General features: G+C 44.4%; 1 protein-coding gene across 1 annotated transcript in view; it reads right to left on the minus strand.

Annotated features, from left to right (window-relative positions):
- The window catches only part of USP24 (ubiquitin specific peptidase 24), a 157,835-nt gene extending 133,345 nt beyond the window's left edge, over positions 1 to 24,490 (minus strand). The window contains 1 exon segment of the mRNA XM_020976911.2: positions 24,063 to 24,490. Within this exon segment, the coding sequence (XP_020832570.1) occupies positions 24,063 to 24,431 (369 nt within the window). The 5' untranslated portion in view covers positions 24,432 to 24,490.
- Positions 24,491 to 24,950: the final 460 nt, after the last annotated feature.

A 24,950-nucleotide genomic window follows, 5' to 3' on the forward strand; every position in this document is an offset into this window, starting at 1 on the left:
CTCATAATTCAACCCCCAAAACTGAAGCAATTTGACCAGAGCCCCTTCTTTCCCCCTCTCTTCTCTTGTGTCTCCCACTAACTCCTCCTCTCCTCCAGAGTCTGAAGATGGTGGCCAAAGCCAACTGCAATCTCATCATCTCCTCTCAGTAATCTTCAGTCTCTCCCAATCTGCTGCCTACAAACAAGCATCACAAAACACCTGTCAGACATTTTGAAATGATGTCCAATAAGCACTTCAAACTCAACACGTCCAAAACCAAATTCGCCCTCCAACCCATCCCCTCCCCTGACTTCATTACAACCCGGGCGCACCCAGGTGTGCGCTGCACTCCACTGCTGCCAAATTTTTACAGTTAGTCCTTTCACATCGTACAAGTTAGGGATGCAGCAGCCCCTTGAGCTGGAAAATCCAAGTAAAATTTCTTTGGCCTTCCCTTCATACTAGAGAAGAAGTCCGGTTTTTTTCTTTTTCTTTTATGGGGTATTTACAGTACCTTATTGTAAATTTTAGGTTAAGTATTTGGTCATAGGCTCTGTGTTGTCAACAAGCCTTCATGGGTCATCTGTGGCTTCTGCAAAACTCCCCTAAAATTCCCGTTTAACTTCTTACGCCAACCAGCAATATATTAAAACCACGGTGCGGAAAGTTGTGATGTGGAAGGGATAACCGTATTTTCTTTCTCTGTAACAAATCATACGTCCCCTTCTCTCTACTTACACAGCCACTACCCAGTCCAGGTCCTCCCCCTCCCCTGAATGACTGCAAGCGCCTTCTAGCTGGTGTCTCTGCCTGGTGGCTCGCCACTATGGCCCTTCCTCCACACAGCTGTCAAACTTTTCTCAAAGTCTGACGTCAGAATTTCACCGACCTCCATAAGCTCCAGAGGTTCCCTGATATGTCCAGGATCAAATGTGAAGTCTTTTGGCATTTAAAGCTCTTTACAATCTGGTCCCTTCATACACTTTTCAATCTTCTTACATTCTAATCTCCTCTAAGCACTCTAACTGTCGTCTCTACTGGATACCTCTCTATCTCTGGTCTCTGCTATTCCCTACTCCAATGCCCTCCCTTCCAACTTTCCACTCTAAGAATCTCCAGGCTTCCTATGAAATTCAACTGAAGCACGACCTTCTCCACAAGGCCTTTCCTGTTCCCCTCTAGTGCTAGTCTCTCTAAGAGGGCACCTAGTTCACATGTATAGTTTATGTTCTGATTTATATTTGTCTTCCCCATTAGAATGTAAGCTCCTTGAGGGCAGAGACTGTTTTTGCTTTTTCCTTCTCCCCCCAGGGCTTGGCAGCGCCATTGATTGACTGATAACTGGCCTGTGATGTCACTGATACAGGAAGCAGCCGGTGAGGAACGTACTTTGCACATACTCTAGTAGAGCACCTTCTTTACAAAGTAAGAATCTCAGTGTTGGTGGGGCATTGAGAGGTTCAGTGACTTGTCCAAGATCACATGGCCTGCACAGATAACATCATGTGAATGGGGAAACATCCATAAGGAATAATAATATTAAGCAACAGAGGAACAAATCACACGGGCCTGCAGTAGGGAATCGAACCAGTGTGGCAGACCTTGCCCAGTGTTTTTATGGAATACAAGTAATCCACGTTAATGCTATCTAGGTAGCCGATCATTTTGCCAGAAACCGTGTTCTAGCTCTCCAAAGTCTGCTGCTGTTGCTCAGTTGTTCCAGCTGTGTCCAACTCTTCGTGACCCCATTTGAGATTTTCTGGGCAAAGATACCAGAATGGTTGCCATTCCGTTCTCCAGCTCATTTGACAGATGAGGAAACTGAGGTAAACAGGGTGAAGTGCCCAGAGTTACATCTGAACTCAGGTCCTCCTCACCCTGAGCCTGGCACTTTATCTGCTGTGCCACCTCACTGCCCCAGAAGGAAGCACAGAGATCCTCTAGTCCAAATGCCTCCTTTTCCAGATAAGGAAGCTAAGGAATGGTGAGGCTGGATGACTTGAATTAACTCTGGCAATAGAGACAGGAGAGTAGCAAAGCTGGGATCAAAACTCAGGTCCTCTGAATTCAAATCCAGTTCTTTTCCCACCAGTGACTATACCATGCTGTAGCCAAAAGAACATCTACTAAGGAAAAGTTGATTAACTCAATTTTTAGTCTGAATGAGCCTATGACACATAGTCACACAGAATACCTGAAGTATCTTTAATTATCTTTAATTATTCATGAACATCTACCATTCTACTACCCCAGAAAAGAGAGAGGGAAGAAAAGTATTTTTAGAATTACAAAATAGCATTCTTTTAATCCTTAAGAAGTTTTCCTTGGAAAGAAATGTTAATACATACCTCTGGCATTCTAGTCACTATACACTGTAACGTGACTTTTGTGATAAGGATAACGTAATCCAAGATTTACACTGTGATCTCTTTTATGAACAGCTGGAGTACTTTCAGCTCAGGCACTATCCGTCCAATAGAGACAGCTCAAGCTAAATCATGTGGCAGGTAATGAAAACCAAACAGCCTGTCCTCATTATACTTAATTCTCTGTCCACATCAGCGCACATAACATGCGCTGAATGACATGTTTACTGCCAAAACTTTAATCTGCATTTTCTCAAATATAAATTTATGACGTATTTTTGAAATATTGAATTACTTTATTTCTGGACAATGATTGTACCTCATCAGAGTATTACAAAATGATGCAGGTTGTACACTCTTTTCAAAGAATTCTTAATCTGGCAAAGTATAATGAAGGGCCCCCAACAATAAAGTAATGAGCATTCTTAAAAAATTCCACTCTCAGGAACAGTAAAGTATCAGTATGAAATAACAGATGCCTTAATAAATGTTTGTTGGGTGGGACTGGAAGGTGCTCATTTGTTTTCATAAACTGACACTTCTATGGGGCCTGGACACAAATCCTGAAAATAAAGACTTGAAGAGGACATCCAAGCCAGTAGCTGAATTACAGGAGGTATCACCAGAAACTAAAAAAACAGGAAACATGACAAGTATAGAAAAGAATTAAATGGTGAGCAATGAAGTCATGCTGATAATCTATTTGAATAAGAATTCACAGGGGACCCGGTTTCATTTGTCTCCATTTGAGGATTCTCCCCCCCACCCCGGAAGCTGAAGCAGAATTTGGGGAAACAGAAGTAAAGGCCCAGGGCCCTTTTTTCCTCTGCTGCTGGTGGACCTCCGGGTTTCAGGACTTCGTTTTCTTCATCTGGTATAGGATTTACTTCATTTGGTTTAATGCACATGGAGGCCTTATTTATTTTTCTTTCTCCCTTTGGTGGTTGTGGTAAAGGTAATTTCAAATCCACATCAGTGATTATTAAAATGATCAACGGAAGAAAAATCCCTACAAAGAGAACTACTGAGAATGGTCGAGAAAGAATAAAAACTGAAGAAGACAGTTGGTTAAAATCCTCAACAATCAATGGTAAAGGGGCAGCTGGGTGATGCCGTGGATAGAGCACCTGGCCCTGGAGTCAGGAGGACCTGAGTTCAAATCTGACCTCAGACACATAACACTCACTAGCTGTGTGACCCTGGGCAAGTCACTTAACCCCATCGCCGAGCAAGAAAGACAAAACAAAACAAAAGCAATCAATGGTAAAGGGCTGCTGCTTTTAGAAATGGATTCAATATACAAGTTAAGTGAAACATTAAGCTGTAACACGTGTTATTTAAGGATTGACTGGGATGCTTTTTAAAGATGTCCAAACAATTCTTTCAGCAAAACTGAACCTAAAGTATTTATAAATGACTTCCTGTGAAGCTCCTATTTGTTATAGACTTGCGAATTTATTGTGGAGACCACATTTTCCCCTTTAAGACTTTGTTATTTATTAATCCAAGGTGAACAGTGATCCTTTAGAAGTGACAATGCATAACATACACTAACAACATCATGAATCATTACTGAATCTTGCTTTTCTGTTTATGTGAAATGTAAGCCAAGGTGTAGCTTTAAGCTTGCTGTAAAGTCAACAAAGCCACAATAAGTCTTTTCTCGTTTCATTTTAAAGTATTTAATAATAAAAGGCATTAACAAATTAATGGTAATGCATTTTTGGTTTGAAATAAATTAAGGATGTTTTCTGGTTGTGTATAAACAATGACAACTTAGTAAATTTTGACAATGTTAAATATGTATATACCTGGCAATCCAGGCCTTTGTCATTTGTTTAAGAAAAAAAAAAGATTAATTGTAGTATGATCCAGAGACTCAAAGAACCTTTCAGTTAGTCTATAGGTCGGTCCAAATTTTAAGTCATACAAAACATAAATTAAAAAAAAAAAACTACTCACAGGACCTAATACTATCCTTGTGGTGTGTCCCACGTTAAGAACTATAAAAATGAAGATTTTTCTTTAAATTCAGCTAAAACTACAATTGTTTGCAAGATCAAAATGCGACAAACTTTTATTTTGATTATTTTAAAATTTTAGGTACCAAACAAAAGTAGGTGCATAAGTCTACAGGGGTGGTGTGGTAAATGCTTGAAAATTATGACCTTATATTTAAGTCTCAAGTTAAATTTTTATTCCCCATCTAACACAGCAGGGAGCACAGAAACGTGAATTTTGGCGTTTAAAAAATTATCAAAGCCTTGCTTGGATGAAAAGCACTGGAAATATGTATTTTTTTCTATTTTCAGTTAGATGAGGAAATTTTAGCAGTTCAACAACAGTAAATATGCTGTCCATTTACAATTCATTTTGTCCTCAATAATAAAAAGAAACTTTATAATAGTTTTGAGCTTAAGGGAATTTTAAATAAATATCACCCATCACTTTGGCTGTTGGAGGGAGGGGGGCACAACACCACAGTTTACAGAGTGCTGGGCCTAGACTCAGGAAGACCTGAGTTCAAATCCTGTCCATTTCCTTCTTTATAAGAGGTGGGGGTTAGTTCAAATGATCTCCAAGATCTCTTCAAATTTAAAAATTCCATAATTCCACCACAATGGATCACTGTAAACTCTCATCTCCTTGCCTAAGAGTGAAGGGTTTAGGGGCAGCTAGGTAGCACAGTGGATAGAGGATAGTGGATGGAGGCCCTGGAGTCAGGATGACTTGAGTTCAAATCTGGCCTCAGACACTTGACACTAGCTGTGTGACCCTGGGCAAATCATTTAACCCCAATTGCCTCACCAAAAAAAAAAAAAAGAGTGAAGGGTTTGATTTTCAATCAAAGCTAACACAATATTACATATATTGTATGTATAAGGAATTATAAGGAAATGTAGGAAAATCATTGGGTACAAGAATAACCAAAGAAACGCCAATTTCCTAATGCTACGTCCCCAAAGCAGTCCAAGGTGAAGCTCACATTTCTGTGGCCATAAGATGCGTCTCTATCCAATATTCATCTACCTCAAGCAGATTTCAACAGACTATCAGACAGGAATACGGGTCTCAGCGTATTTCTTACGGTTACTTCTATAAAAACATTTGCTGGGTTGAGACAGCACAGGCTCCATGCCCGTCAAAGCAATTCCCTTTAAGGACAGGACATCCTCTGCTTTGGGAAAGGGCCCAGAGCAGCCACACTTCACTGCGGGCACTTGGCCACCAGGCCCTGCAGATGGGTACCATCTTTACTCCAATTGCACCCTTTCAGTCCCCTCTTCTGTACCATCTTCTCCATTAGAATGTAAGCTCCTGGAAGACTTAGCACACAATGCCTAGCACATAGTCAGCATTTAATAAATGATGACTGACTTGACTGGATACAAGATTCAAGAGCAGAAAGAATGAACACCAGAAAATTAAATTCAAGTTATCCTGTTAAGGGAATTATTAGGAGAGGGAGGGAAGGCTCAGAAGACATCCATGGAGCAACTGACATAAAGAAACTGGTTTAGTTTTGAGAGGAAAAAATAAAGGAGAAGAGTTAGGTAAAACAGGGAGGGAAGTGGCCTGGAGTGAAGAGTGGGAGGTGGATGTACAACAGAGAGGATTCACATTGGGGGTAGGGAGTGGGGTGCATGTGTACAGGAGCCTGGGAATAGGCTGCACTGGGAGTATGGCGGTAGGGGGGTGGAAATGACCTTGGGAGAAACCCTTTTCTGAGAAAGGATCATGCCTCCCAGAACAAACACTGCCCTATACCACAAGAGAGGATGGCCAGAACCCACAAGGCTACAGGAAATGAATCCTGAGAAAGCACAAAACAAATGATCTTAGGTTAAGTAAGAACTGATTGTTAAGATCTGGAGTAGAACCAGGCAGGAAACTGCATCCCACCATAACACACTGCTTTCTTCATCAACTGAGCTGTGAGGGTCTCATCACAAAAAGACCTCAAAAAATAAAGAAACAAAGGAGGAGGAAAATGGGCACGATATGTGATTGTGCTAATAGATAAATGAGGCCTGGAATAGAACAAAAGTTTTGTCCACTCGAATCTCTACCCAGAGTGAGTTGCATAAGGAGAATAAAGACCAGGTGAGCAAACAACCCTGGATGGACAACTCGATTTCAGCACAGACTAAAATACCAATCAAGAAAGCAGAAGAAATAATGAGGGAGAAGTAAAGGAATACTTCTTGGAAAAGAGTGAACAATGAAGGTTTCTCAAGATAAGAGGATAAAGTGGGGTGAAGGGAAAGGAAGACTTTGAACTATGCTCTTATGTGGGCTAGAGCAGAGAGTAAAAAGAGAAAAAAAATTTAAAAGGAGTTAAGACAATAATAATTTAATCTTAAGAAACCTAGGTTAGAATAGGGAAGCAGGAGAAAGGAGTGGAAAACCACAGGGAAAAAACTAGGATCAAATTAGTATAAGCAATGTTATGAGCAGAGACCACGTACTGATTTAAAGAGGAAGTGAAATACCAAAGGACTAAATGAAGGAAAACACAAGTCTTAACAATTACAGCTTTAAATGCAAAAAAATTTGACTCTCCTATTAAAAGAAAAAACCAGGATGGGATAGAAAACCCAAGCCCAACAACTTGCTACAGCCAGAAACACATTTTAGAAAAATGTTTAAAGGATGAAGCGGGGGCTAAAACAAAATGTACTTTACGCCAGGTGATTCAAAAGCTATAATTTCAGACATAGCAACATAACAATGTCAAGAGGGACAGGCAGGGAAATTGCATTACAGGGAATGCACCAGAGACAACGAAACAGTTTTAACTGCATAGTGCCTAAATTCATTTTTTAAAAGCTTACTGACTTACAAGATGACACATAGACCACACAAAAAAGGGCTTCAGTTTTCTCATCTGCAAGGCAGATTATAATAGCGGAGCTGCTGTGAGGAAAAAACTTTGTAGCCGAGAAACAGTTATTTATAGAAAGGTGAGCAACTGTGATTAAGTGCAGCTCCCTGGCAGCATCCCAACACAGCCATGCTGCTTGGTGGTTTCATTTGACCACCTGCCAGTATTCCTCCTCCCCTTTGTGGCTTGTGCCCAATCCTCATCCTTCTTGACCTCTCAGCAGCCTCTGACGCTCCCGAGAGTCTGCTCAATGGCTTTTCTTTCAGCTGCTCTTCCTGTTGGTCTCACCCTCCCTGCCTACTCTGCCAGGCCAGGTACCCCTGGGTCCGGGGACCCTTTCCCCTTTCCTCTATACCAGAGGTCCTTACCTTTGTAGTCTCCGAACTTTTTTAATAACAGTATTTCAATATAATGGGTTTCCTGCTGCCCTACACATTTTATTTTATGTATTTGAAAACATTCAGAGAAGGGATCCATGGGTTTCACCAGGGGGTCCACAATATCCAGAAGACGTAGTACCTTTACTCTATTCTATCTCACTGGAGGATCTCATCAGCTCCAGTGAACTCGAGTAGCATGTCAATGCCAATGATTCCCAGATCTGGTTGCTTTCCTCTGTTCCGGTCATGAATCAAAAAACAGAACACACACACACACACACACACACTCTCTCTCTCTCTCTCTCTCTCTCTCTCTCTCTCTCTCTCTTGGATTACTCTGGAGGGCACCACCATCCTTCCAGTCCCCTGGGTCAGCTTTGCCTCCTTTACCCTCCTTCTCACCTCACATGTCCAAACAGTTGCCAAAACTAGTTTTTCCATCCTTCACAGCTTCTCATATAAAGTAGTTTTTTCTCAAGTGAGGTCTGACCACATCACCTCCTTACTGAACCAACTCCAGGGCCTATCACCCTCAGGCCCAAATATAAGGACCTCAGCTGGTATTTAAAGTTCTTCATAAACTGGACTTGCTATAGTCCGGCTCATACTTTATTTCCATCTACACACTCTACAATTCAGCTACACTGATCTATCTCCTTGCAGTTCCTTAAGCACAGTCCATCATAGCCCCAGTCCGTGCCTTTGCCCTGGCTGTGCCCCACACCTCAAATGCCTTCCCAAATCACCACTGCCTCTTAGCTTCCCTGGTTTCCTTGCAGACTCAGCTCAGATCCCATCCTGGCCCAGGATGCCTTATTCAGTTGCCTCAGCTGCAAGTCCTCCCCCTTCTGAGACTCTCTCCCAGGTAGTCTATAAACATCTTTATATACCTGGTTACCCACATCAACTACCCACTTTGGAATGGGAACTCCTTAAGGGCAAGGATTATTTCTGCCTTTATCTGTATTCCAAGTATGTTGGGCAGTGCCTGGCATACATCAAACACTTAATAAATGTTTACTGATTGAGAGATTCACTATCCATGGGAAAGCTATGATAAAAATAAGCACACCACCTAAATCCATTTACAGATTCAGTGCTAAAATAATCAACCTACCAAGGGGTTGCTTTATTGAACAAGAAACAAGAAGATGCGATGAGAGAAAACAAAAATTCAATAGTTTTAAGGAGAATAATAAAAAAGTATGAACGGAATGAAAGGACCCTAACATTAACAGATATCAATAACACTTGTCAAAACTATCAATACTGGTTAAATTGGAAAGATCATTGGAACAAATCAGCCAAGCAAAATCTACTAGTAAACAACACAGCAACCTAGTGTTTGATAAAGTAGGAACATAAACTGAAGGGACAGACTCTACATGAAAAGGATTCTGAGGAAAACTGGAAGACAATTTGGCAAGAATTAGGGTTAGCTCAGCATCTCGTACTCTAGACCACAACAGCTCAAAAACAGACATGTGAACGAGATACATATTTAAAGAAAAACACATGAAAACAAAAGAAAATGCAACACAATTATCTATGCTATCTATCCAAATATGGTTGGGGAAGTATTCTTAACCGAACAAAAGATAAGGATGACCATAAAACAGAAAAGTTCAATTACAAAAAATTCAATGCAGCTAGAGTAAGAAACTGTCTCAAGAAAAATGCTTACATTAACAATGTGATACAAGTCGGATGAATGAATGAAAAAGAAGCATTCAGTCTATACAATGGAAAGGGGACACAAACAGAAAAGCGAGACAGTCCCTGTTCTTGAAGTTCATAGTCTAATTGTTTTTCCCAGAAGGTGAGACATTTGCTGAGACTTGAAGAAAGCCAGGAAATGGACAAAGTTCCAGACATACAAATGCACAGAGCAGGGAGACAGGGCTGGGCTCAAGGAAGAGCAAGGAGGCCAGTGGAGCACAATACTTTGCACACAGTTGACATCAACAGAACTTTACTGAATGAATCCTTCCTAGGAGCCTGCCAAATGGATGGGGTACACTCAACTAATGGGCAGGCTAAGACCTAGAATTATCTTTTCTCCCCACAGACAGGAACTAACTAGTAGGCAGCACTGGTCTCCAAAAATGATTAAAACCAAAGGAGTATCTCCGACTCACTGGGTCTCAATCTTCTTTGGCACATGCATGCAAACATGAGAAAGAACCGTTCATATGGAACCACTTCATTTTACAGATGAAAAAACTGAGCTTCAGAGAAGTGAAGGATTTGAGTAGGACGATAAGGCATGGACGAGTTATAACGGGACAGTGGTGAAGGGGGGTCCACACCAATAAGAGACCACTCTAATCTTTCTCATTTACTGGGAACCCAGTAGGCATTAAATAAGTACTTACAGGCTGCAAACCTAACTCCCACTATTGCTATGCAGTAGGGTGCCCGTTTGGATACATGCTGGAATACAGGCAATAAACATTCTTCATCCACTGAGTTTTTCCTGAGTGGAAGGATGAGCCAAACTTCTTTGGGCGACTATTCTTCTCTTCCAGAAGTTTTGCAATGTCCTGGGGTTTAATTCAATTAACACAATGCCATGCACAAACAGGAGCATGTGGTGGATATCACTACCCACAGGGACTCCCAACTCAAGCTGGGTTTTGCACTGCCTCTCCTCCACTGAAATGGAGAATACTTTTGACAAACATTAATCTCTCTGTTTTATGCCTTATATGATGGTAATCAACAGGTCACTGAATAGGGCTATTTCTGTTAGTACATCTTCCAAGGAATCTTGAAGGCTCTTGACATATGGATAAGAGACACACTGTTCTAAATACTTAATAAATAACTACATTATCTTAGTGAAACATTCAAAAAGTATAAGCATGGTGGTGGGCAGAGGAGGGGGGAACAAGGTGGAGATAAAGGAATTATTCTTACTGACCAAACCAAATGAATACGATTTGGATATGAAAGCAACAATGATCTAGTGAAATTGAGTCAACTGATCTCAATGACAATAAGAAACTCCACATTGCTTTCCAAACAATTTTTCCAAAAATTATTAATAAAAAATTTGCAAATTTTGTGATATACATTTAGAAGCCTATTCCATTTTTTACTAAATGTGTTCACAAGACGGTTTTAATTCCATTTATAACAACTTCTCTCTGTGAATCAAGATTCTTGGTTCTATCCTCAATCAAATCTAAAGAAACAAACTGAACACGATACATGGGCATCTCTTTCAAAAGCTCTATCAAGAATAAACTATTAGTCGACAAGAAACAAATCCAAGGGTCTAATTCATTTGATAGTGTTCTGATAAACATTTAACAATTTTACATTAAAAATGTTATGCACTAAATTTTCCTTTTTCTTTTTCTTTTTTTTTCTTTTTTTTTGGCTAGGCAATAGGGTTAAGTGACTTGCCCAGGGTCACACAGTTAGTAAGTGTTATGTGTCTGAGGTCGGATTTGAACTCAGGTCCTCCTGAATCCAGGGACGGTGCTCTATCCAGTGCACCACCTAGCTGCCCCCTAAATTTTCAATATGAAAAAGTAATCATTTTATCAAACTCCAGAATTTATTTCCTTTCATGCTGAATAGGGAAAATGAGAAGATTTACTGAGAAGGCTAAGGTCACGAGCCACGGTTCCAAAAAAGGTTGAGAACCCTTGCCTAGTGAATTCAGTATGTGTACTGTATAGAAGGTCATTGACAGTTCTAAACAAGGTTCCACAAAGCCATGAACAAACAGCATGAACTAATGCCATAAGGACATTATCGAAATAAAAATGCAACTCTGCATGTGGTCCCCCCTTTAGACCGGGAGCTCCTTAATAGCAAGAATGTCTTTTGCCTTTCTTTGTATTCCCAGTACTGAGCACAGGTACACCGCAGGCGCTTAATAAATGCTTGATGACTTAACTTGCCAACAATACACCGTGAAGTTCACCCACAAGAGTGATTTAACTGTTACTATCTTCACAATGTGTCTAAAAAAAACTTAATTAGAAAATTTTTGTAAATAACTTGTCAAGAGCGAATATGACACACTTAGTAACAATTCTTAAGAATAATAAGCAGCTTACATTTAGAAAAGGGACCAAAACTTCTGTATTTATCGATGCTGTTATGAATCTCTGAATGAACAGCCAGGGGAACAAAGACCTCAGCCTGCTGCTTTGTTTTTTTCTAGAGTAATCCCATCATAAGGAAATAAGGTGCTCCCTGCACAAGGTCACTGTTCTGTACAGCTGAACGACTCGCCTTCAAATGCCAATTTTTTTTTCCTTTCTATAAGCCCTTCTGGATAAATGCAGCTAAAACTGGAAGGGAAACAGGTAACTGGAAAAGAATCTGCAGCAAATTTCTCTGATAAACATCGCATTTCCAAGATCTATAAGGAACTGATTCAAAATTTGTAAGAATAAGAGCAGTTCTCAAAATGACAAATGGGCACAAGATACGAACAGGCAGTTTTCAAAGAAAGCAATCTAAGCTATCAACAGCCTTATGGAAAAAATGCTCCCCCAAACTGATAATTAGAGAAATGCAACTCAAAGCCACTCTGAGGTTCCGCCTCATACCCATAAGATTGACAAACGCGACAAAGACTGGAGAGGCTTTTTTAAAAAAAAAACCCGAAAGGCACATTTGTACACTGTTGGCAGAATGATGAACTGGTCCAGCTGTTCAGGAAAGCATTTTAGAAATATGCCCCAACAGTTACTAAATTGTGCACGCTCTTTATTTGATCCAACAACATCAATAGGCCTAAACCTCAAAGAGGTTAAAGAAAAACGAAAAGTCATTTTTGTAACGGCTAAGAATTGGAAACTTGGTGACACAGTGGATGAAGTGCTGGCTTCAGTCACAAAGACCTGAGTTCAAATCCAGCCTCAGACACTTCCTAACTGTAACCCTGGGCAAGTCACTTAACCTCTATTTGTCTCAGCTTCCTCATCTGGAAAATGGTGATAACAGCAGCACCTACATCTCAATGAGATAATAATTGTAAAGTGCTTAGCACAGTTGCCTGGCACACAGTAAGCACTATATAAATGTTAACTATTATTATTATTTCTATTATCATCTCAAAGGTTACCCATGGATAAGGGAATGGCTTAAATATAACGGAATACTACTGTGCCCTAAGAAAAGATGAAAGAGATGGCTTTAGAGAAACCTGCCAAGACTTGCATGAAGTGATGCAGAGTGAACCAGAAAATACTTTTTTACAATAACAGACCAATCACTTTGAAAGGCTTAAAGCACTCCAATTAGTGCAATGGTTTCCCAGGTGTGAGAGGACCATCTCCTGAAGGGAGATGGTTCAAGATGCAGAACAAGATAAATGTTTTCAGGAAAGACCGACCCAGGACTGTGTTTCCTATGATTATGCCTATTTATTACAAGGGTTATGCTTTCTTATGCCGAAAACCCTGTGTCGGTACTGTGGCCATCTCCATGCCCATTCATTATTGTACTGAGCTATAACACAACGATAGCTTCAGGTCTCACTTCTAGACAAGTTTTCCCAAACTTCTTTGGCCATGGAACATTTTGAATTTTAAATGCATTAAAAGATCCTGTAAATGCTACTTGGGAGCCAGAGATGGGACAGGGAAAGGAGAAAGAAATATGAATACAAAGTATCCCTAGGATAAAGAAGATACCCTAGATATAGGAATGAAAAGAATTTAACCATATTTTTATTTTTTTTAATTCCCCAAGAATATTTTTGATAGTTTCGGATTTAACCATGTTAGCATCACAATTATCTATTCTCTAAGCACAACACCTCAAGTTCATGGAATCACCTGGGAAACACGACTCTTCACCTATGGCTCCAAACCTTTGAGCAGAAGGCTTCTTTCTGAATATCACAGCCCCTGCTTGCATTAGCAGGCGTATTAAGAACCTCCTGAGAAAATATATACTGAAACTAAGTTATGAGGAATTTAGGAACTTTTCAATGACTGTGTACTTTCTTAATCTAGGCAGCCTCTGCCTTGCAATGAATACATGGTGCCCATCCATGTTGGAAGCCTTTGCTTATTAAGCTTGTTCATGTGTTGGGGGGCGGGGGGGGGAGGGTGGCGCTCCGGACATCTCCTAACACACTCAGGAAGCAATTCCCCATCAGGAATATTAATCCCTACTTTTCTAAATATACCTTTTCTGAGGCGTTAGAAGAACTGTTCCTGGACTTTACGCTTATGTGCCATGCATTATCTGCTGCCTTCAGTCTGTTGCTGCATCTTATCTGCTGTGCGTCAGGCAAACAGAACAGGAGGTTGACGAGTGTTTTTTCTCTACAACAGTAGAGAGCATTCCAACTTTTACAATCTGCAAACTTGTTTTTCTTGGTATTTTGATAACTTTATTTCAGGATAACTAATATTCCTTGTAATCTGTTTTATTTTAGGCATTTAAAGTATATTATGAGCAAGTGCCCATATGTTTCACCAGAGTGGCAGCCAAAGAGGTCCAGGACACAACAAAGGTGAAGGGCCTCACTCTGCTTGAGTCTGGATACTGTGACCATTACTTTGTTCAGAAACCTGTTCTTTCCCCCGCCACTCTTACTTCCAGCTTCTCAGCACACCGAGCTAGATAACTGAAGTCTGACCAGTCAATTGGGACATCATTGCAGCACAATCTCTGCACCTGGTAACTCCTCAAAGAATGAGTAAGCCCAAAATGCTGATGCACTAAACACAGCTACATATGAGGTCACTCAGCCCTCCTCCATAGCTGGTCTCGCATCAGACCCTGCTCCCTCAAGTTCAGGGCCTCCACACCTTAACAAAGCTGTTCCTAGGCATGGAAGCATCTCCTTCTCCCAACTCCCAGAATCTCGAGTTTTCTTCCCAGCCCAAGCTCTCTTCTCAGCACCCCCCTCCCCAAATCCCAGTGGTTTCTGCCTCACATGTATTTTGTACATACCCCTAAATATACAATATCAGCAACTTGAGAGGAAAGACTTCTCATTCTTGCCTTTGTATTCTAAATGCTTAGCCCAGCGTCTGGTACCTAGGAGGCCCTTAAGTGTTTGGTTGTGATCACTGGCATTAACATCATTAGTTCATACCAAAAAGGTCATTTAGACTTCATTAAGTTCAACCCCTTCATTTTACAAAGGAGGAAACTGAGCTCTAGAGAAGGGATGTGCCAGCCAACATCTAAAACCAGAACTAATTCATTACACTACACAAGAACGTGCAAAGGAAAACCACTTCCTTCACATGTAACTTCGATTCATTTTCACTCTCTTCTCAAAGCAGCCAGCTACATGAGACTCTGGGGTACAGCCATAAAGAGAGGAGCTACTTGGTGATCAGGGACAATCCAGAGTGGAAAGAGACTTGCCCAGCACATCCAATCTAAGCCGACAAGCCTTATGTGGGCACTGGAGAAACAGAGAGAAAATCAAGAACAGGCCCTGCTGTTCACAAGGCATTCATATTCTACACCTAAGTTAAGAATACAGAGACCCCCTCCAGCCCATTTCCCAGAGTCTCCTCAGCCCCAAACCTGCCCCCCCCACCAGGCCCCCAGCAAATACAACACCCTGCTTGTCCCGCTCAACACGTAAGCCTAGCTCTGGCCCTCTTGGTTCCAGCCCCATGAGTGACACTCTGCCTCCGGGTTTAGTTCAGACTCTGGCCAGCCCTCTGAGATTTGACTCAAACCATGCTGCATGCTGTTCACACATTGTCTCCCCCATTCAAAGGGCCAGGGACCCCTTTTTTGCCTCTTTTTAGGCTCACACTCAGCACACTGCCTGGCATACTGTAAGGTTTAAGAATGCTTACTGCTTAAAAGCTTGCCTAAGTAATACTAAAGTCATTTTTCTAGTGAATTTTGCTGTCTATAGGCCTACATCATTAAAATTTCCTTCTTTTATTCATATGAAACCCTGTTCCACAAAATCTACTTTAAAGCCATTTAGATACACATACACCATAACAAGCTAGAAATAAATGTGCTTTGCAATAAGGTCTCTCCACAGTAACTTTCTAAGCTTTCCACAAAATACTACAGGATCAAATAAGATAGCAGATGTAGAATGTTCTGTAAATCTCATAACCTCCATGAATGCTAGCTATTATTGTCGTCGCTAGGCATTACATACTCTAGGTTTTCAAGAGATTAAATTCTCAGCCATCTCTGCTTCGGCTAAGAAAGGAAGGGGCTTCTGTGCAGCAAGAGGGACTGACCTAAGGAGCACTGCGTTCAACACCCGAGCGGAGCAGCAGTGAGATCACTGTGGGAATCCCTAATCCCTGAAGTGAGTCTCAGTGGGCTGAATGAAATCAGGGAGCAGAGAGACGGGGCCCTAGTACCTAATGTCTGACAACGAGCAAAAATCATAAAATAAGTAGCAAAACACTCACTGTCTAACCAGAGATTTTATCTGCATTCATTTTCCCCCAGAAGAATGTATGTGCGTGCGTGTGTGCGTGTGTGTATGTGTGTGTGCGTGTGTGTGTGCGCGCGCACACAGCTCCATACAGACATACACACATTACTGGAGAGCACTGCTCTCCACTGACATCCTCCTCTGATGCCTCACTACGGTACAGAAGAGCCCCCGCCCCCTTCATGGCTGTGCTGATGGGGTTCAAGCTCTCCTAGTTCATTTAGAAAAGATGTCTGCTGTCTAAGAGCCGGTTTCGCTGCCCAATTCTGAGAGCGGCAGCAGCTGCCCTAGTCCCCAGAGGTGCTGGGACTCAAACAGTGGAGGCAACATCCACAGACCAACGCACAGCATGCTGCTGCTTTCTGGTCCACTGCAGTACCTGGGCAAACACAGAAGGTTCAATTTTTTCAGTTTGCCATGCCTGCAATGCAGAGGGGGGCGGGGCAAGGGATACAAGGGAATACACCAGCTGTCTTTTAGGATTAAAAGGTGTGTTACACGGAAGAGGGTTAGACTTCAGAACGATGCAAAAGTGGGACAGATGGTCTTGGAAGATCACGGGAGGTCAAAGACTCACAGGATCTGAGACGGGGAGGGGGAAGCCACAGAGTCCCATCCCCTCTGGGACACAGAGGGAGTAAGTGACCTGCCCAGGACCCCACAGGCAGGACTGCCTGAGGTCTCTCAGCGGGGGCGGGAAAAGGATTCTTGCTTTCCCTACTAATTGGACTGCATGGCTGCTGGTCCCTTCCGCCTCTTAAATTCTTCAATTCTGGGATTCTCATTCTACAACATCCTAAATAACAAAAAAGTCTCCATTTTTAGATGACTACCCATCCTTCCCCTGACAAGAAACCCATTACCTTAAAACAGATCATTTCATTTCTGGATAGCTCTCAATGTCAGAAATCCTTCCTTACATAGAGGTAGCTGGTAGCGCAGTGGACAGAGCACCAGGCCTAGAGTCAGGATGACCTGAGCTTTGACTACCTGAGTAAGCCTGAGCAAGTTGCTCCACTGCTTCCTGCCTCAGTTTCCTCAACTGTAAAGGGAAATAATAACAGTGCCTACCTCCCGGGGTTGTTGCGAGGATCGAACGTAAAGAGCTCAGCACAGTGCCTAGCATCTAATGGTGCTTAATAAATGTTCCCTACCCCTCAAAACACACTGTGCTGAAGTCTGCTTCTAACTTTACATGGATATCAAGCTTTCACCAAGTCATTAATTGTAACTGGGGGGTAAATAAAAAAGAAACAGAAAATGAAGCCCTGACTCCAGGATTGTATGACCTGGGGAGAAATATAAAATATATGCAGATGAAAATCACTGCAAAGTAATACCCCAAAGCATAAATTCTCATAATACCAAATGAATACTTTTAAGTAATGAGTTAACAGAATGTAAGTATGAAGTTAAAGAAATAAGCTTGTGAGCCTCTCCAAAAATTTAGGAATAGCGGAGTCAGCTGTGCTGTATGATTGTGATGAAACACTACTGTGCACGAGAAATGGGGAATTAGATGATTTCAAAGCAACATGGAAAGACTCGTATGAAATGATGCAAGAGCGAAGTGAGCAGAAACAGAAGAGCAATTTATACTACAACGCCAATAGTAGAAAAATAAACAATTTTAAGGACTATTGTAAATTAATAAAGAATGAAATGATCAAAACAGATCAATTTGTATAACACTGTAAAAAAAAAAACCAACTACTTTGAAAGCTGTAAGAACTATGGTCAATATGGTGACCACTGATAATTCCAGGGGCAGCTAGGTGGCACAGTGGATAGAGCACCGGCCCTGGAGTTAGGAGGACCTGAGTTCAAATACAGCCTCAGACACATAACACTTACTAGCTGTGTGACTCTGGGCAAGTCACTTAACCCCACTGCCTAACAAAAACAAAAACAAAACAAAAAAGCTAATTCCAGGGAGCTAAGCCTATACCTACCAAAGGTCATCCATGACCTAAAGAGGATTGCTTTAGGCTGTAGAATGAGACATTGTTAAAATAATTCTTTTTCTTTTTTTGTTCAATGGGGTGGTAGTGGTGGTGGAAAAAAAAATAGGTTTCTGTTAACCTTTTTTAAACAGTGAGGTGGGAAGGGGGTACTACAGATGTGAAATGTCGCATGAACTTTCAGATAAGTTCCCTCTATTATTAGTTTTGCTTAACTGTTTCACTTTGTCATAGAAGACCTCTTGCAAACTAAACGTAACACAAAAGCAAAACATCAATTTTTAAAAATAGCACGTTACAAAGGATTTTAATAAAAATAATAAGATATAACCCATTATCACTGATAACACACTTGGGAGTGTGAATGACTACTGCTGTTATATATATCAGCACTACAAACAAACACTACAAAATGTAGGAAAATTGGGTAGAAATTTATCTCGTCAATATCCTCATTACAGCATTTCCTTCCTGATACGTACAATGCATTCATTAAAACCTTCATCTTAATCACTAAGATTGAGGATACCAATCTAGCCTGTCACGAATGTATTAAGACATGGAACACAGTCATCTCCAAAGAATTAAAAATGAGTATCACACACACAGGAGAAAGCAGGCTGATGGACAGAAGAAATCAGGAGCCCTGCAGTGACAGTGAGAGTTCCCCTGGCACCCTAGACACAGCAAGCCCTACAAAGGCTCACTGGTACGAGCTGAGATCTTCACCAGATGGAAGACCAGGTCAAGGAGATCACAGTTATGGGGACGTAGGATACGGAATTTTGACTCTCTGACAAATGTATGCAGTTATTCTGGCCTCAATAAAGTGAAGATTTAACTTCCAGATACTTACTGTCTAAAACAAAGCCTCAAATCATACCAGACTGACTTACTCAAGCAGCTGCTTGGGTACTAGCAGAAACAGAGGGGCATTTCACAGTAAGAAGCTATGTGAAGCCTAAGGCACCAATCTCTAACATAGTAAGAAGAGCCCTTCCTCGTGACCAGCCATGCCTTCATTGCTCTTTGGGTCCCACTGATGATGTTCTCCCCCCAACTGCCCTCCCCCTCCCTAACAGCCCTCTTTCTGGTCTCCTTTTTATGTGTTATGTTCCCCCACAAGGGCCAGAACTGAATCTGTATCGGTGCCCGGCACACGGCAAGCACTTAATAAACAGGAGGGGACCTGGTTTCCCCTCTCCGGTCCTTGATCTTCTCAACTCTAAAATGAAGAAGTTGGACCTGGTCATCCTTTAGATCCCTTTTGGCCAAAAAAGAAAAAAATCATATTAATTCTGATTCTACTTAATCACTCTTTGGTTTAGTGGGTTGGACTTTTTGTTTTGGACACAATCACTTCAGGTTTACACTTGATGGTATATAGTTTAAGTGGTTTTGAATAAAATATCACGCATTTACAGAAACAAAAAGGACAGGTCATATACTAAGCACAGTGCACAGGACATTGGGACTGGAGCCAGGAAGACCTGAGTTCAAATCGAACCTTAGACACTTTCTAGCTATAAGACCCTTAGGTAAGTCACTGAATCTGTTTGCCTCAGTTTCCTCATCTGTACAATGAGGACAATAACAGCACCAATGTCCCAAGATCAAATGACACAGTTGTAGAAAGTCTTAGCATGGTGCCTGGCACATAGTAGGAGGTCGTTGTTAGCATGTCCTTTGTCTCTTTTGTACATGGGGGTCCCTAAGGAAGTGGTGGACTCCCTGTATTAGGAAAGAGTATCAGATCTGGAATCAGAAGACCCAAGGTCAACTCTTAACTCTACTCCCTACTACCAGCAGTGACAGTGGGCTTCCCCATGTCACAGGGCTGCGGTGAGAAGAGTGTCATGTAACTGTGAACTGTTGTAAAGATGACTAGCCGGGTGACCTCTCTCCTCTGGAGCTATTCTAACTGTAGGGACTCATCGCCTAATACTGGAACTAAAGTCATTTTCTCTCTGGCCTCCTCCTGCCTCCAGTCCACCCTGCCGGATGACTGTCCTAAAACGCAGATGTCACTGTCACTTCCCTAATGGCTCACCTCCACTCACTGAGGAGCTAGCCACAGTCAGCAGCACCTGTGGGTCCCTCTGCACTCAGCTCTGAGCTGTCCCCAACTCCCACTCCCATGGAAGAATTAAACCTGCCTCTCTCAGCCTAGCCCTATTTCTCTACCCACAGGGAGCAAATACCAACAGCCTGACACATGGCTTCCCCAAGGATCAAGTCCAAACTCGTCAGCCTGGCATTCAAAGCTGTAGGTGGGAAATTCATTTGATTTATACACACACACACACACACACACTTTTAAATGGATTAAGTAACACCGGTAACAAGCTAAAGTTAATCTATCACAGAAAATCATAACCGATTTTTCAAGACTGAAGGAGAATTAACTTCTGTTAAAGCCTTGCCTGGATGCCCCATCATGGACTGGAGGGGATACTGGGAGCTTGAACCAGTGAAAAACAGCATCAAGGAAACATTTAAAAATACACAGAAAAGAGCAGGAGGATGTTCAACATGGAACACACAAGATGAGGAAGCAGAGGCTTGTTTACTACTGTGTCAAACCGAATATATGGTCATTAAAAACCACTCAACTATGCAATTCAAGTTAGCAGATTCCTGTACAGTCTCTCTTTTCTGTTTTCTGTATACTGAAATGTGAATTCTGGCAAGGTTTACGTTCATGATTTTTTAAAAAGAAAAGAACAAATTTAAAGAACAAAAACACCAGCAAATTACTAGTGAAGGTGAAACACATTAAAGGCTTCACAAGTGTGACCCTTGGAACAAGCTACCTGCTGCTTGAGGCCTGACCAGACCCACCAGGTGAGGTGAGCAGGACAAGGAGGGAGGACTGATTAAACCGTGAAAGGACTGCAATCTATGGTTGGAGAACACCTACAGAAATGAAATCATCGATCCCTGAGGTACTGAAAGAACGGGAATTAAAAGACGTGGTAAAAGAAAAGGTGAGTCTGTCACAAAAGGCATTTCTTGTTTTAGCAAACTGCATATTTACTCAGGCTCCACAAGTACATTCTTTCAAAAAAAAATCTGGTTTTGAAATTTCAACTCTGAAAAAATTAGGGGAGAGAATAATTACTACTCAGGTTGGTGACTTTCAATTATGTTTTTAAAAGTATAGTATATAAAAGTAAAGAAGTTTAAAAAGTCCCCAAATTAAGAATCTCAACAATCTGCCTCAGCATTAATCTATAGAATTAGTTTCTCATGCTTGTCAAAGAGTAGTCATATTAAGCTAAAAATGTAAAACAGGGTAATATGTTGGCTGTGAAGGGGGGAAGAGAATAAGCATTTATTAAGTGCCAGGTGCTGCACTAAGTAAGCGCTTTACGAATGTTATTTCATTTGCTCTTCACAACAACCCTTCAAGGTAAGTGCTATTAGGAAGCGCACAATACAGCTGAGGAAAGTGAGGCAGAAAGGGGTTAAGTGACTCGTCCAGGGTCATATATCTAGGACAGATCTGAACTCAGCCTTCCTGACTCCAGGGCCAGCACTCTACCCTATGTCACAAAGTTTGGAGCTAAGAAATTTTTTGCCAAACAAAGGTAATGAACAGTTATTGAACTGCCACTGCCCTTCCAGATTTCCTCTCCAAAAAGAGAACTATGGCAGCATTAACTAACAACACTCGAGCTCCAAACCCTTAAAGGTGAGCATCATTAGAAGTCATCACAAAATCTCTCTGCTCCACATTACCAACAAGCTCAGGCCTTGGATTTGAAGCCAGGGCTATCCTAACAGGTTTCTTTTGTGGGGATTTCAGACAGTTGCTAATAAGAACCAAACCTTCTCTTCTCTTTAACCATCTTTCTACTTCTATGAAGCAAAGTCCTGCCTTTTTCTCCTAGAACATAACAGACCCCTTCTCTCCAGGCACACCCAATCCAGATGGTCTGACTTTTCCAGAACCTCAATCTTGCCCAAAGTACCAGAGAAGACGTCTTGTGTGATACTCCCTCCACCTCCTTCCTTGACCACACGCCAAGTCAGATTCTGCCTCTTCCACCACTTTAGGACGGCCAGGCATCCCTTTCCCTAGCTGCAACTGGATCCAAACTCCAGTCCAGTCGCAGTCCCACTCCCAAATCCCCGTGCCTTGGTCAGTCCTCCCCACCCTAACCCCATCTCAGGCCAGAAAGGCCCTCCCAGACCTTAGGAGACCACAGGCCCACCCTGCCCTAAGCAGACTCCAACCCACAGGAGCAGGACAGCATCATGGGATGCAGGGCTGGAAGAGAAGCTTAGAAGTGGTCCCAGAAATGGAAGCCCAGAGAAGTTATGCAACTTCTATGACCGCCTAGGGGCCACTAGGTGGTAGACAGGATAGAGCCCGAGGCCCGGCAGACCTTAGTTCAAACCAGCCTTAGACACTTACTAGCTGTGTAGCCCTGGGCAAATCACTGAACTTCTGCCTCAATGTCCTCACCTGTAAAATGGGGATCATTATAGCCCTTAGTCCCAGGGCTATCCTGAGGATCAAACAAGATGGTATTTGTAAAGCACCTGGCACACAGCAAAAGCTAGATGTGTTCACTCCCCCTCCCTTCTCTTTTCTCCCCTCTCCACTTGCCCAAGATCAGTCAGTCAAGGAGAACAGGGGCTTGAACAAAGGTTCTCTGACGACAAACCCAGTCCTTTCCGTCTGATTCTGGCCCTGACTCAGGCCACAGCCAGTCAGAGCCCTCCAACCCCAGGCATTTCCAACCTTCTCAGAAGTGATTTCTCCAAGGTCACACAATGCATTAAGCAGGTGAACGACAATTCGAAGGAAGATTTTCCGATTTTAAGCCCGATGCTCTTTACATGACATAAATAAAGGTTGCTGCCCCGTGGACTAACCAGCTATCACTGACAGAACCCAAAGCCACAGCTAGCCCTGTCACAGGCGTCGGGTACGAGGACGGGTCCGGCAGGTTTCACTGGCCCGACCTCTGCTGGGTGACCCAATGGAGGTCCAGAACCTCCACATCTCTGACTTGACCAGTCCTAGTCCCCCTGCCCAGGCCCAAAACTGACCTCTGACTCTGGCCTAGTCCAAACTCAGAAAGCCTCTAGTCCTTCTCTCTTCAGCCCTGTGAAGCCCTCCGCTCGGCGACCTCAGCAGCCCAGGGAATCTGAGTATGGAAGGAGTCTTAGAGATCCTTCTTCCACCCTCCTGGTTTCAGAGGCCACGTCCAGAAGTGTGTGTGTCCTGCCCAAGGTCACAGATGGAGCCTCAAACCAACGTCTTTGATCGCAAACACAAGGCTCTCTGCACGCTCTGATGCCCGCTGAGGTCTGCACTGGAATGACCCTCGTCCAGGCCCCTCCGTCTGTGACCAAGCCCAGAACCACCAGGCTTCTGCCTGCTGTCTTCCTCATCCCTGATGAGACCCAGGCCCCCCACCCCGCTCAGCAGCCCGGCTTCTTCCTCCACTGCTAAGCGCAGACCCCTCCTCCCTCACTCCCACTAGTTCTCCTTCCATGCGGACTCTTAAGTACAGCCTCACCGTCCATCTTTTGTCCAGACTCACTCCCCATCTCTGACCAGAGACCCTGACCAGCCCCAACCTAGAACACAACGCCCCTCCACCTTTAACCAGACCACCCCTCTGCGAGTGCCCAGAGGCCTAGATCTGCCCCACCCCACTTTCCGTAGGTCGCCAGAGTCCTTGACCAGAGCCAGGCCTCGGTGGCGGTCCTGTGCCCTGGAGCCCAGCCGGGCTCCCTCCATCCCTCCATCCCCAGAGCCCTTGACCAGTCCGTCCCCTTGCTCTCCTGGGCACCCAGCACAAGAGTGCCCGGCCCAGGCCCGTCCATCGTTGGCCGGGTCACCTCCAGCGACGGCCCGGTCCGGGGTCCCGGCTCACACCCAGCCCCTCCCCGACTCCAGCCCGGCCCCTGCCCGCCCCCTCCCCAGGGTCCAGCTCCGCCAGCGGCCGGACCCCCGCCCCTCCCCCTCCGCTCCGCGTGCAGGCCGGCCCCCAGCCCCTTCCCCGCGCGCCCACGTGCCCCGGGGTCGGAGCGCCCCCCGCCGGGCCCGGGGGCCCTCACCTCGGTCTCCACGACCTCGTGGTAGGCGGGCGGGGGATCGAAGCCGCCCCCGCCGCCGCCGCCGCCCGCGGGCCCGCTACGGCCCGGGTCGTGGCCGTCCCCGCCGCCGTCGCCGCGCGGGCCGCCGCCGCCGCCGGGCCCGGGCCCGAGCCCCCCCGGGCCGCCGCCGCCGGGCCCGAGCCCCCCGGGGCCGCCGCTGTCCATGGACTCGTAGGAGCCGTAGTCGAGGCCCGGGCGCTCGTGGGTGAGCAGCGCCACGGCTTCGTTGATGTCGTTCTTGGCCAGGTGCAGGGCCCGGCGGATGGCGCCGGGCTCCGAGAAGCCCATGCACAGCAGCGTCGTCATGTGCTGCTCCTCCTCCGTCTCCATGGCCGGGCCGGGCCGGGGCCGCTCAGGCCGCCGCCGCCGCCGCCGCTCCAGCCGCCGCCGCCTGCTCCCGGGGCCGCGCGCGCCCCCGCGCCCTGCGCGCGCCCGCCCGACGCTCCCGCTGCCGCCGCCGCCGCCGCCGCCGCGGGGCCAGAGCGAGGCTGAGGCTGCTCAGGCCGAGGCTGCCGGCGCGCGCTGGCAGGGCTCGCTGGGCTCAGGCGCGGCGGAGCGCGGCCATGTTGCCCTCCGCCCTGCGCCGCTCCCGGAAGGCGCTCCTTCCGGGGAGGGGCGGGGGAGGGGACGAGGGAGCCGCCGCAGAGCGCCCCTCTCACGTGACCTGGGAGGGGCCTGGGCGCCCCGCCCCGCCCCCCCAGCTGGCGAGCCCAGTAAATTAACCCTGACGTCTAGGGGCCCCTCACTGTCTCGGGAGCGCCCCCGAAACCACGAGCCAGGCCGCCAAAGGCCCCCCGTTCCGATAGTCACTCCAAGGGCTGGTCGAGACTTAGGCCGAATCCCCCCCAG

This window comes from Phascolarctos cinereus, unplaced genomic scaffold, assembly GCF_003287225.1.
Source record: "Phascolarctos cinereus isolate Bilbo 61053 unplaced genomic scaffold, phaCin_HiC Scaffold_5;HRSCAF=322, whole genome shotgun sequence".
Classification (NCBI taxonomy): domain Eukaryota; kingdom Metazoa; phylum Chordata; class Mammalia; order Diprotodontia; family Phascolarctidae; genus Phascolarctos; species Phascolarctos cinereus.